This window comes from Monodon monoceros, unplaced genomic scaffold, assembly GCF_005190385.1.
Source record: "Monodon monoceros isolate NGI ecotype Baffin Bay Population unplaced genomic scaffold, NGI_Narwhal_1 Super_Scaffold_18, whole genome shotgun sequence".
In the NCBI taxonomy this organism is placed as follows: domain Eukaryota; kingdom Metazoa; phylum Chordata; class Mammalia; order Artiodactyla; family Monodontidae; genus Monodon; species Monodon monoceros.
Genome location: NW_021703774.1, coordinates 59,603,921 through 59,616,981, shown reverse-complemented (window position 1 = coordinate 59,616,981; position 13,061 = coordinate 59,603,921). Strand labels below are relative to the sequence as shown.

Here is a 13,061-nt window from a genome sequence, read left to right as displayed (position 1 = left end):
TAAAAGTACCTTCAGTAAGATGTTTATTAACTCACAAGAGGCCCAGCAATGTCATTAAGACTCAGGTTCTTTCCATTTTATTCCTTCCTCCTCTGCATATTGTCTTTTTCTCAGGCTCCTTCCCTCAGCCTCAGAATGACTGCCATGGTTTCAGGCAGCTCATGAAAAAAAGCACCTGAGCTGAATTCCTAGAGCTGAATCTCCTCCCAGGTGATTTTTATTATGGAGGAAAATCTTTACCTGGGGCTCCCCAGCAAACTTTTCCTAGTCCCCTTGGCAGAGTGGGTCACATGCTGATGCCCCTTCCAGTCATCTGCAGGGGGACAGATCGGCTTCACCCCTGGGGGCAGGGGAGAGTAGGGTCGTTTACCTGAGCGGAGGAAAGGTGCACACCAGAACCAAATTAGGGCTTTTCCTGCAAACAGAGAGGGAAGTTGAGTTGGGAAGGGTGTTAGGCAGGTGCTACCTAGAGTCTGGAGTATTCTGGCATTAGGGAAAAGATAAGTACAAATCTTTCTTTGTAACACTTAGCTTTGAATGACATTGGTTTCAAATAATTTTTGTGAATATATCTTACGAACAGTTGGTTTTCTAGATCCTTTTCTGGAAATGGTTAATGCTTTGTATACAAAAGACAAGTGGGAATTCCCTGGCGGTCCAGTGCTTAGGACTCCATGCCTCCAGTGCAGGGGGTATGGGTTTGATCCCTGGTTGGGGAACTAAGATCTTGCGTGCCGTGTGGTACAGTCAGAAAAAAAGGGGGGGGGCAAGTATTTATGGAGGACAGTGAGGGAACAGTTATTTGTCAACTATAGTCTATAGATATGTGATGTCTTCAGAAGTACAGCATGTGCATTCGTTCATTTAGTCCTCACAACAGCCCTATGAGGCAGGTTCTTTTACTGTCCCTATTTTACACGTGAAGAAACTGAGGCTTAGTTAGGTTGAGTCACTTGCTCGAGGTCAGTAGTTAGTGGCAGAGCTGGTATTAGACCCCGATCTGTGTGTGGCTCTAAGGTATGTATTTGTTCTATCCCACCTGTCCAGTTCTTTTCAACTTCGTTTTGATAATCAGTTTCATTTATCTCAAAGAATGTCACAAGACACATCTGTTTCACATCTATATTTGGTGATGTGAAATAAATACTGAAAATGTGTTTTGTGAACAGTCAGTGAGCATGTGGTAAAAACAGATGTTCTCTCTTAGTGATACTTGTGCTAGCTTGTCAGGTGTGAGTCCCCTAATGCCTGAAGGACCAGATTCAGATTCTAAAGGGCTACAGAGACCATGGAAAGTGTACTTCAGGACATAATAGCTTCTGAGAAATTAATATCTGTTCAGAGATAGGTCTCCTTGCTCTTCCATAACCCTCTTTTCCTGGACCCTCTTCCCACACCTTCACCAGTATGTTTTTATATTGGAATAAATTTCATGCAAGTGGAGTTCAGGGGTAATTTCATCTCTAACTGAAACTAAAAGAATAGACCTAGTGTCAAGCAATTAGTCTCTTGAAACATTTTCAATAGTGAAGACTATTTGTATAATAAGTAGTTGGGGAAAATGATGTACAGAGCAATTTTTCACTTGGTTATGGTAATACTTTGTGGCAACGCCAAAAAAAGAAAAAAATGGAGGATGAGGGAAAGGTGAGTGTCAAGAGGTACAGTAAAAACAGCTCCGTTAAGGGACTTCCCTGGTGGCGCAGTGGTTAAGAATCCGCCTGCCAATGCTGGGGACACGGGTTCGAGCCCTGGTCTGGGAAGATCCCACATTCCGTGGAGCAGCTAAGCCCGTGCGCCACAACTACTGAGCCTGTGCTCTAGGGCCTGTGAGCCACAACTGCTGAAGCCCATGCACCTAGAGCTCTGGCTCAGCAACAAGAGAAGCCACAGCAACGAGAAGCCCACGCACCGCAATGAAGAGTAACCCCCGCTCACCGCAACTAGAGAAAGCCTGCGTACAGCAACAGACTCAACGCAGACAAAAAAAAAAAACCAAAAAAAACCCAGCTCGGTTAATATAGGTGTTACCGTTGATATTGTTTTAACTCTTGAACACCCCAAAGTGAATATCTTAGCGATGGCAGGTACATTTCCAAGTTGATCTTGGTTCACTGACCCCTCCTGAAGTCCTCAGTGGTCTTCTTGGCCCTCAAAGTGTCAAAGTCCTGAGGCATGTCCCACAGAGACCCAGGGTACCTACAGCTGCCAAGTCAACCTCGGAACCCAACTTCAGAGAGCTGTGTTAGATTGAGCTAGATTCATCAGAGATTCCTGAGCTCCAATTCTGGTGAGAACTCCTTTAGATCCATCCCTTCATCCACCCCTTCATCCAACACCTGCAGTCTGCCAAAGACTGTTCTAGGCATTTAACAAAGCCCCTGACCTGAGGGCCTTATTACATTCTAAGGGGGAAGGGGAGTGAGGACATTAGATAGTGGGAAGCAATTTGAAGAAACTAAATCCATCAGTAGGAAGGAGTTCCTTTTATCCCTCAGTGTTTTCCCAGTTACTTTCAGCAAATCGTTGGCGTTCTTTTGCCATGAAGGACAATACTGTCTCACGTGCAAGACCTTACTGGTGTTTTAACATTTACTGACCAATTCCGAGATTATTCTGTTATTTTTCTTTGTTGCTTTCTCTGTGCTCTTTCTTTTCCACTCGCACAGTTTATCAGTTGTCTATTGCTATGTAACAAACCACCTTAAAAGATAGTGGCTTAGAACCACCACCAGTTATTTGGCTCGCACTTCTGTGGGTTGGTTGGGCAGGTCTTCTGGTCTAGGGCAGTTCAGCTGACCTCTGCTGGCTCGCTCGTGCATCTGCAGTTGGCTGGACAGCCGGCAGGGGTCTCACTCATAGGCTGACAATTGGCAGGCGGTTGGCGGGCCAGAGAGACACAGGACAACTGGGCTGTGTGTCTCCCATCAGCCAGCAGTAGCTTGGGCTTCTTCACATGGTGGTGGTGGCTCTGTGGGTTCCAAGATCAAGGAGACAGTGGAAGCTGCAAGGCCTGTTGAGGTCTAGGTATGGAATTTACACATGTTACTTCTGCCACATTCTGTGGGTCAAAGCAAGTGATAAGACCAGCCCAGATTCAAGGGGTTAAGAAGCAGGTTCTGACTCTTGGTGGGAGGAGCTGCAGCATTATATTGTAAGGGTGTAGATGCAACAAGGGAAAGAATTTGTAACCATCTATCACACGGTGTAAACTCCTTCCCCCATGAATACACCCTAAGCCTTCTAATGGATGAGGTCTTATTGTCTAGGAAGTTATGTAATTTAATTTCAGGATCTGTTCTGTTGGAAATGGCTGTTACCAAGGATCCATTAAGTTACTAGAAAACACTTTTTTCATTGTTTTCCTGGAAGTAGAAAATAGTTAACTTTAACTTTTTATTTTGTAGAATCACATTTAACTTGCCGCTTTTTGAGATGAATATAGAGGGTTTCAGTTTGATTCAGTATTAACAGCGTGATCTGTTGTGTTACCCGTGACAGGCATGAGAGTGTCACACACTGACTAAAGACAAACACACTGACTTTGACTGCTTGATTTACTTGACTGGTAACCTCGATATATTTTCAAGTATATTTGTATAACAATATGTTCATGAGAATAATGATTAATATGTACTGAGTGCTGCCAGACGCCGCTTAAGTTATTTGTAGATATCATCTCATTTAATTCTCACAACCATCTTAGGATGTATAATACTATTGTTAGTGCCATTTCAGAGATAAAGAAACTAATGCTTGGGGGTTTTAAAATACGCCTTCTGTAGAAGTTGGGGGGCCTGAACTCCACAGGATCCCATGTTACACACTAAAGGATGCAGGTTGTGGGACTCCTAGATGGGAGTGAGGATGTTTGTTTATTTCCATTTTTTTCTTCTTTTTATTAGACTTTATTTCTTAGAGCAGTGTTAGGTTTATAGAAAAATCTAACAGAAAGTAAAGAGAGGTCCTATGTACTCCTTCCTCTCCAAAGTTTCCCTGATGATTAACAACTTGCATTGTTGTGGTACACTTGTTACAGTTGATGAATTAATACAGAAAACATTATTATTAACTAAAGTCCGTGGTTTATGTTAAGGTTCACTCTTTGTGTTGTACATTTCTGTGGGTTTCACCAAATGCATATGTCATGTATCCACCATTACAGATTCATACAGAACAGTTGCAAGGATGTTTATTTTTAAACCACATACTTTTGGCTACTGAGCTTATGATTTCAAAGTTGAAAGCTTGAGCACAGTAGTAGACTATTCAAAGAGAGAATCCCTGGATTGGGAGAGAAGTCGACTTTGGGTTATATTAACTTTTCTTTACCCGTAAAACAGGCCTATTTTGTTGTTGCTGTTTACAATTTTAGAATCTCTGGGTTGGAAGGGACTTTAAGGGCTGTGAAGCACAGCCACCTGTCTGATATTTGAACCTTCGGCCTTCCCTCCTTCCCCAAGAGTCGGAGGACTTGCTCTGGCCCAGGCAACTTTGCCTCGCTGTCCCGGGTGGGACCCTGACAGCTCTCTTCCTTACTGCCAAGGGTGAGAAGAGGACCTCTTCTACTTTAGTCCATTTAGGGCTTTTCCGTATAGCTCTGCAGATTGTGGCTTTGGGGGTTATTTTAAATTTTAAAACAGGAAAAATGGTTACCTGATCTTAGATATCAAAGAAGCAATATTTTTATTGGTTATGATAAGATTAGACTAACAGAATTATAGTATAAGTAGGTACGTGGAAGAATATTTGAAGTTTTTTTTAAGTACCTGTTTGTATAAAGTGACCAGTTCGAATTGATTGTATTTTCGAGTAGCACTGAATATGTTGGTTTCTTGTATCATTCTAAAGGTCATGATCTCAGTGGGTCTCGGGTTGACAGAAGTGCCCATCTTTGTCCTGAGACTCCCAATTACAAGAGTTGAGGAATTCTGTGACAGGTATTAAGATAAGGGTAACTCCTGGGAAGGAATATTACATTGTTACAGAAATTTTAAAACAGATACAAAAGTAGACAGAATAATATAATAAATCTCTATGTACCAGCTTGAACAATTACCAAGTATACCCAATCTTGTTTTTGTTTGTTTTTTGCGGTACGTGGGCCTCTCACTGTTGTGGCCTCTCCCATTGCGGAGCACAGGCTCCAGACGCACAGGCTCAGCGGCCATGGCTCACGGGCCCAGCCGCTCCGCGGCATGTGGGATCTTCCCGGACCCGGGGCACGAACCCGTGTCCCCTGCATCGGCAGACGGACTCTCAACCACTACGCCACCAGGGAAGCCCCCCCAATCTTGTTTTAAAGTCAATCCCAGGAAAAAAATAAAGTCAGTCCTGGACATACGGTTCCTAAGAAGGAACATATGTACCTGAAGACATTCAAAAGAGGGAACTCTTTGCTCTGGAACCCTTTAATCGTTGCTTCTGTCCCTGCACCTAATGGGGCCACCAGTTTTTCCAAACCTCTAATTCTACTTCTCTTCTCTAGGGCCCAGTCATATATGCGCAGCTAGACCACTCTGGCGGACATCACAGCGACAAGATCAACAAGTCAGAGTCCGTGGTGTACGCAGACATCCGGAGAAACTGAGAGGACCCCAGTCACATCCTGAGCAAGAGACCCGTCCACACCGGGCCCCTGTGCGGAAAACGTAGCTCACAACCACGTGCGGCCTTGGAAACCCGGACACGGACAAGCACACGTTTATTCATAGAGGGAGAAAAAGAAGTACATAAAGAATATGTATAAATATTCTATTTAACCTTCCTGATGCGAGGAGCCAGTACTGCATGATGAAGAGATGGTATGGTTCTACGTATACGTAAATTGTCTGTCTTTGTACTTCCCTTCAGGGTCATTGACGGTTGAGAAAGTTCAGACACATTCCTATCACCATCATTTAGACGTGGTTTGCCTTAATGGAGATGGTAGCAGATCTTTTAGTATTCTAATAGACATGGCCTTTTCATGTAAGGGCTTAACCCGCCTTCGCGTTTATTGTACTTGGAGAGTGGAGATGCTATGATGGAAGCATGTTCAGGGCGGCCTTTAGCCCAGGGTGTACCACCTATTTGGCGGTTGTTTTTAGAAAGCATCCATTTGCTATGCCACTTGGAGACAGTGTGAGAGATTTTGTTGCTATTATACAGGGCAGTTTTTAGCTTTCAGTGTTGTGTAGACTATAACATCACACCCTGTAAGCATATTGTCTCAATTTGTGGATTCATCATAGCAAGATTAGCAAAGGATCAGTGCCGGAAGTCACTTCCTTCCAGGTACTTTTAGATCAATACCATAATCAATATATAATTGAAGTAGAGAACCCAGGCCTGGCTTGAGGAGTACTGTACCATTGGGAGAGCAAAAGGTGTGTCACATCCTTTGCTGAAGTCCTTCGTACTTGTAATAAGAGTCCCCATACACCTGAAGGAGCTGAGTTTCATTTCCTTTTAAGTAGGCAGAAATGGAATGGTTAGATTGCCAGTCTCCAGTATCACAGAGTGCTTTCTAGAGAATCTTCTATATAAAGCTTCAGTCATGCTTCCAGCAGGGGCAGCATCAGTCATGGCTTCTATAATAGATTCATGATGCCTCCAAGGCCTTTGAGGCTAAAAAGGGTCTAGATTTTTAAAATCAGCAAACAAGGTTAGTACTTCTACATTGGGAATCTCTTCTGTTTCTGTTTCTTTGTTCTTTTGATAAACAATGAGATGAGGAGAAATCTAGACCATTTGGGCATCCTTCTCAATTTATTTTCTCCCATTGACCACCACCCCCAACACCCCATCTCAAACCTATGTGTTTTTTTAAACTCAGACTGAAAAGCATGGTGAAAATCATTAAACACTTATATTGTCATTCCCTCATTTTCTGGATTTTTTTTTTAATAATGTTTTTCATTTAAAATTGAAAGCCCACAGTTAGAGGAAGAATACTGACAATAGGGTCCCAGGATGTGTTCAGGTAAGTAGGGATGACAGGTAATGTTAGTTTTTCTCTCATTTACTTTGAGGACCTCTAAGAGCTGCCATCTCCCCCCACCCCGCCCCATCTTGTCATCTTTGTGAGGGAGTTTGAAGGCTGAGTTTTAAGGAGACAAAGAAGGATTTGGATTTAAAGGTGTGCACGAAGTGGTTACATAGAGAAAGGGTGTGTGAGCTACAAAACGAACTCTGCCCCATACGTGTGGTCTTTTATTTGCTGAGGGACTATTTGTTGTTATTCACATGATGCTCCAACTTACATTCCGTTGATATGTACGTGAGCGGGGAGCGGGCTGTCATCACACATACCGGCCGTCTCCGAAGCTGGTGTGTCTGGCGTGTGTTGCGGCGTGGGAAGAAAACCTGCCGGCTCTGGTGCGTCTGCCTGTTCTGTGCTCACAGGTCCCGCGCAGGACACAGGGACGCGGAGCGTTCTACCCGAGACAGTTCTGCAAAGTGGTCAACTTTGCCTTGCGCCCTGGGGCTTCTCTGCCTCCACGGTGAAAACTCCAGGAAGCTTTAGGAGACATTTTTGTGTGTTGGGAAGGCGGGGTTGGTGTTGGGATGTCACCCTTCAGGCTGATGCCAGGATGACGATACTCTTGGTGAGCCCTCCCACTGTGAGAATTGTACAGCCATCCGGGACTTCAGGGGGAAAGAAGACACGTTGTGGTGAGACCAAGTGTGTGCACTGATATGTGTAACTTCCTTACAGTCGTTTTTGGCAGAGAAAGGGGGATCCTCCTTATCCTTTCACAGAGGTCCAGTGAATCTACTATACGTACTTCCTCACAACTCCTGATAGCAAGAGCCCTGATTTCTCTGCATGTTTGTGAAGCTGCCACCCAGAGCACCAACCCTCACTTTCGCTAACCACAGCCGTGGGCCTTCCCTCCCCTGCCTCCCCGTGGCCTCCTCTGCGGGGCAAGGGTGGTCAGCTGCCAGCTTCTTACTCTGGGTCTGTGACTGATTTGTCTGAGAGAAGCCGCTCACACCTGGGTGGAGCACCTCAGTGTTGGGGCTTTTTCCAAAACTCCTCACACCAACTCCTGTGGATCTTTTGACCCTTTCTCCTGTGTCCCAGCATCCTCGTCCCTGGACACAGATGACAACAGCAGGGTTGCTTCCAAATGGCAGGGCTGTCCTTTCCATGTCTGATTATTGGCAGAATGAGACCTCTTAAAACTACACATGATTTTTCTAAGGGGGCACCTAAAGGATTACTTGAGATTAAAATTTCAATCTATCTGTAGTTTTTCAATGGAAATGTATTCAGCTAGGTAAAAAAAAACCAAAAACATCAAGTTCATTAATTTTTCTTTTTCAGTTGTTGTATTTTTGTGAATATTTTAATACATCTTTTTCAATTACTGGACTGTGTTGTGTGCTCATTTTTAATCAAGTGAAGAAGATATCAAAGCCCTTTCTTTAATTTATCCTGCTCCAGCCACACAGGCTTCTCATTCTTCAGAAACACCACACTTGTGCCTGCCTCACGTCCTTTGCACCTGCCGTTCCCTCGGCCTGGAACACACATTCTGCACATTTGTATGGTTTGCTCCCTCACTTCCTTTAAGTGTCTACCCACACGTCACCTTCTCAGAGAGACCTTCCGTGATATGTGAAAGAGCAACTTCACCCATCCCTGGCTCTTCCTAAACCCCTTAACCTGGCTCTTTTTTCTCCCTGTCGAACTATATATGTGCTTGTCTGTTTTCCCTACTAGAACATAAGCACTGGGAGGCCAGACCTTTGCTGTTTTGTTCACTGATCCATCTTCAGAACAGTGCCTGGCAATTAGCAGTTGTTCAATAAACGTTGACTAGATGGCCGACGGATAGGTGGATTTATCTGTCAACAAATCTATATTTGAGAACTATCCTATGTCAGGCACTGTGCTAAGCATAAGGAAGACACAGCTCCTCGAGGAGTTGCCACACTAGAAGTGAGAGAAGGTGGCGTAACCGTGATAATAGCTACTAAGTGCTTGCTGTGTGCCAGGCACTTTGCATTTCTTATTCTGTATAGCGCTATGAGTTAATGCTAGTTGTACTAATCTTAAACCCACTTTTAGAGAGACAGTGTCAGTAAATCACAGCAGTATTTTTTTGGATACGTCTTCTAGAGTAATAGAAACAAAATCAAAAATAAACAAATGGGACCTAATCAAACTTATAAGCTTTTGCACAAGAAAGGAAACCATAAACAAAACAAAAAGACCACCTACGGAATGGGAGAAAGTAATTGCAAACAATGCGACTGACAAGGACTTAATTTCCAAAATATATAAACAGCTCATTCAGCTCAATATCAAAAAACAAACCAATCAAAAAATGGGCAGAAGACATAAAAAGACATTTCTCCAAAGAAGACATACAGATGTCTAACAGGCACATGAAATGATGCTCCACATCGCTAATTATTAGAGAAATACAAATCAAAACTACAATGAGGTATCACCTCACACCAGTCAGAATGGCCATGATTAAAAAGTCTACGAATAATGCTAGAGAGGATGTGGAGAAAAGGGAACCCTCCTACACTATTGGTGGGAATGTAAATTGGTGCAGCCACTATGCAGAACCATATGGCTCGTCCTTAAAAACTAAAAATAGAGTTGCCATGTGATCTAGCAATCCCACTCCTGGGCATATATCTGTAAAAGATGAAAACTAATTTGAAAAGATACATGCACCTCCATGTTCACTGCAGCATTATTTCAGTAGCCAAGACATGGAAGCAACCTAAATGTCCACTGACAGATGAATGGAAAAAGAAGATGTGGAATGGGCTTCCCTGGTGGTGCAGTGGTTGAGAGTCCACCTGCCGATGGCCCCCAGTCCGGGAAGATCCCACATGCCGCGGAGCAGCTAGGCCCGTGAGCCATGGCCGCTGAGCCTGCACGTCCGGAGCCTGTGCTCCGCAACGGGAGAGGCTACAACAGTGAAAGGCCCATGTACCGCAGAAAAAAAAAAAAAAAAAAAAGATGTGTAACAAATATACAATGGAATATGACTCAGCCATAAAAAGGAATGCAACAACATGGATGGACCTAGAGATTATCATACTAAGTGAAATAAGTCAGAGAAGGACAAGTATCATATGATATCACTTATATGTGGAATCTAAAAATGATACAAACGAACCTATTTACAAAACAGAAATAGACTCAGACATAGGAAACAAACTTATGGTTACCAAAGAGGAAAGGTAAAGAGAGGGATTAATTAGGAGTTTTGGATTAATATTATATATAAAATAGATAACGAAGACCTACTGTATAGCACAGGGAGTTATATTCAACATCTTGTAACAACCTATAATGGAGAAGAATCTGAAAAAGAATATACATATCTATATAACTGAATCACTTTGCTTTATACCTGAAACTAAATACAACATTGTAAATTGACTATACTTCAATAAAAATAATTTTTTTTAATTAAAAAAGAAGAAAGGCAAGGACTTCCCTGGTGGCGCAGTGGTTAAGAATCCACCTGCCAATGCAGGGGACATGGGTTCAAGCCCTGGTCCGGGAAGATCCCACATGCTGTGGAGCAACTAAGCCCGTGTGCCACAACTACTGAGCCTGTGCTCTAGAGCCCATGAGCCACAACTACTGAGCCCGCATGCTGCAACTACTGAAGCCCCCACTCCTAGAGCCTGTGCTCCGCAACAAGAGAAGCCACTGCAATGAGAAGCCTGCACAATGCAACAAAGAGTAACTCCCACTCGCCACAATTAGAGAAAGCCCGCATGTAGAAATGAAGACCCAACACAGCCAAAAATTAATAAATAAATAAAATTAAAATAAATTAATTTTTAAAAAGACAAATGTGGTCCCTACTAAAATTACCCATGACATTTTCCACAAAACTAGAACAAATAATCCTAAAATTGATATGGAACCATAAAAGACCTAAAATTGCCAAAGCAATCCTGAGGAAAAAGAACAAAGCAGGAGGCATAACCCTCCCAAAGTTCAGACAATATTACAAAGCTACAGTAATCAAAACAGTGTGGCACTGGCACAAAAACAGACATATGTATCAATGGAACAGAATAAAGAGCCCAGAAATAAACCCACACACCTATGGTCAGTTAATCTTCAACTAAGGAGGCAAGAATATATGATGGGAAACAGTCTCTTCAGCAAGTGGTGTTGGGAAAGTTGGACAGCTGCATGCAAGTCAATGAAAGAACACACCACACACAAAAATAAACTCAAAATGGCTTAAACACTTAAATATGACATGACACCATAAAACTCCTAGAACACAGGCAAAACATTCTGACATAAATTGTACCAATGTTTTCTTAAGTCAGTCTCCCAAGGCAATAGAAATAAAAGCAAAACGAAACAAATGGAACCTAATGAAACTTACAAGCCTTTGCACAGCTAAGGAAACCATAAACAAAACGAAACGACAACCTATAGAATGGGAGAAAACATTTGCAAACTATGCAACTGACAAGAGCTTAATTTCCAAAATATAAAAAGAGCTCATAAAACTCAACAGCAACAAAAAACAACCCATTTGAAAAATGGGCAGAAGACCTAAATAGACATTTCTACAAAGAAGATGTACAGATGGCCAATCGGTACCTGAAAAGATGCTCAATATCGCTAATTATTAGAGAAATACAAATCAAAACTACAATGAGATACCATCTCACACCAGTCAGAATGGTCATCATTAAAAAGTCTACAAATAACAAATGCTGGAGAGGGTGTGGAGAAAAGGGAACCCTCCTACACTGTTGGTGGGAATGTAAATTGGTGCAGCCACTATGCAGAAGAGTATGGAGGTTCCTCAAAAAACTAGAGTTGCCATATTATCCAGCAGTCCCACTCCTGGGCATATATTCGGACAAAACTATAATTCAAAAAGATGCATGCACCCCTATGTTCATAGCAGCAGTGTTCACAATAGCCAAGACATGGAACAACCTAAATGTCCATCGAGAGATGAACGGACAAAGAAGATGTGGTACAAATATACAATGGAATACTAATAAGTAATAAAACAATGCCATTTGCATCAACATGGATGGACCTAGACATTATCATACTAATTGAAGTATGTCAGAAAGAGAAAGACAAATACCATATGATATCACTTATATGTGGAATTTAAAATATGACACAAATGAACTTATCTATGAAACAGAAACAGACTCACATATATAGAGAAGAGACATTGTAGCTGCCTGTGGGAGTGTATGTCCTGTGAACCGCGTCATGTGTGATGTGGCAGAAAAAGAAAGATAATTCCCCCAGCCCACAAGGGCAGCAGTAATGAAATCAAGTTCTCTTGGTTCCTCCCAAATTAGAATTAAGTATTGGGGAGTTTCCTCCTTCTGCTGGGACTCTGACTTCCAAGCTGCACAAGAAACACACCAACCAAACACATACGTATTTCTGAGGGTGACTACAGCCCCAAGGGAGCTGGCTTAGTGTTTAAAAGGGAACTTTGGGTACTCTTTTGCCCCTTACAGCCACAGGCCCCCTTCTGACTTCTCTAGGTGATTACATTGCTAACCAGATTTCAGAACAAATGGCAGGGCAACAGTCTTGGCTACCAGGGGAGAGGGAGGATATCAGTTATAGGGGGAGTTGACATCAGGTTTGCTCATTGGTTATGAGGGAGACCAGCAGAGGAGCAGGTCCCTCCTAGCCCTCAGGTTAAGGCTGTCCTGGGCAGGTGTTTCCCTTTGATAAACTAGCAGGGTGGAGCTGTTCTGGCCTAAGGATTAGAACAATCAGGAGCTCGGGGCAGGGGTTGGAGGGCAAACACATGGGCAGTTACTGTTTCGTTTCCATGATTAAGAGGGAGTCAGGTGAGTTAGGGCGTAGGTAAGGCAGGGACTGGTTGAACAGGAGATGTACAGAGAGCAAGAGAGCAGCCATCTTGAGTGGCCTGATCATACACTCCACCCCTACATACACTGCTTGACCCTCACAATCTTGGCCCTCCCCTCTTCTGTGATATCCCTGGGGTCAGGTATGCAGAGGTGCCCTGCAACTAGATGCCACAAGTACAATACAGACAACAGCAGCTAAAGCAGATTAAGAG

General features: G+C 43.1%; 1 protein-coding gene across 1 annotated transcript in view; it reads left to right on the top strand.

The window, feature by feature from the left end:
• The window catches only part of MPZL1 (myelin protein zero like 1), a 59,919-nt gene extending 54,150 nt beyond the window's left edge, over positions 1-5,769 (top strand). Inside the window, exon 6 of the mRNA XM_029230093.1 lies at positions 5,489-5,769. Coding sequence (XP_029085926.1) covers positions 5,489-5,590 — 102 coding nt within the window. The 3' untranslated portion in view covers positions 5,591-5,769. The remainder of the gene's footprint in view (positions 1-5,488) is intronic.
• Positions 5,770-13,061: the final 7,292 nt, after the last annotated feature.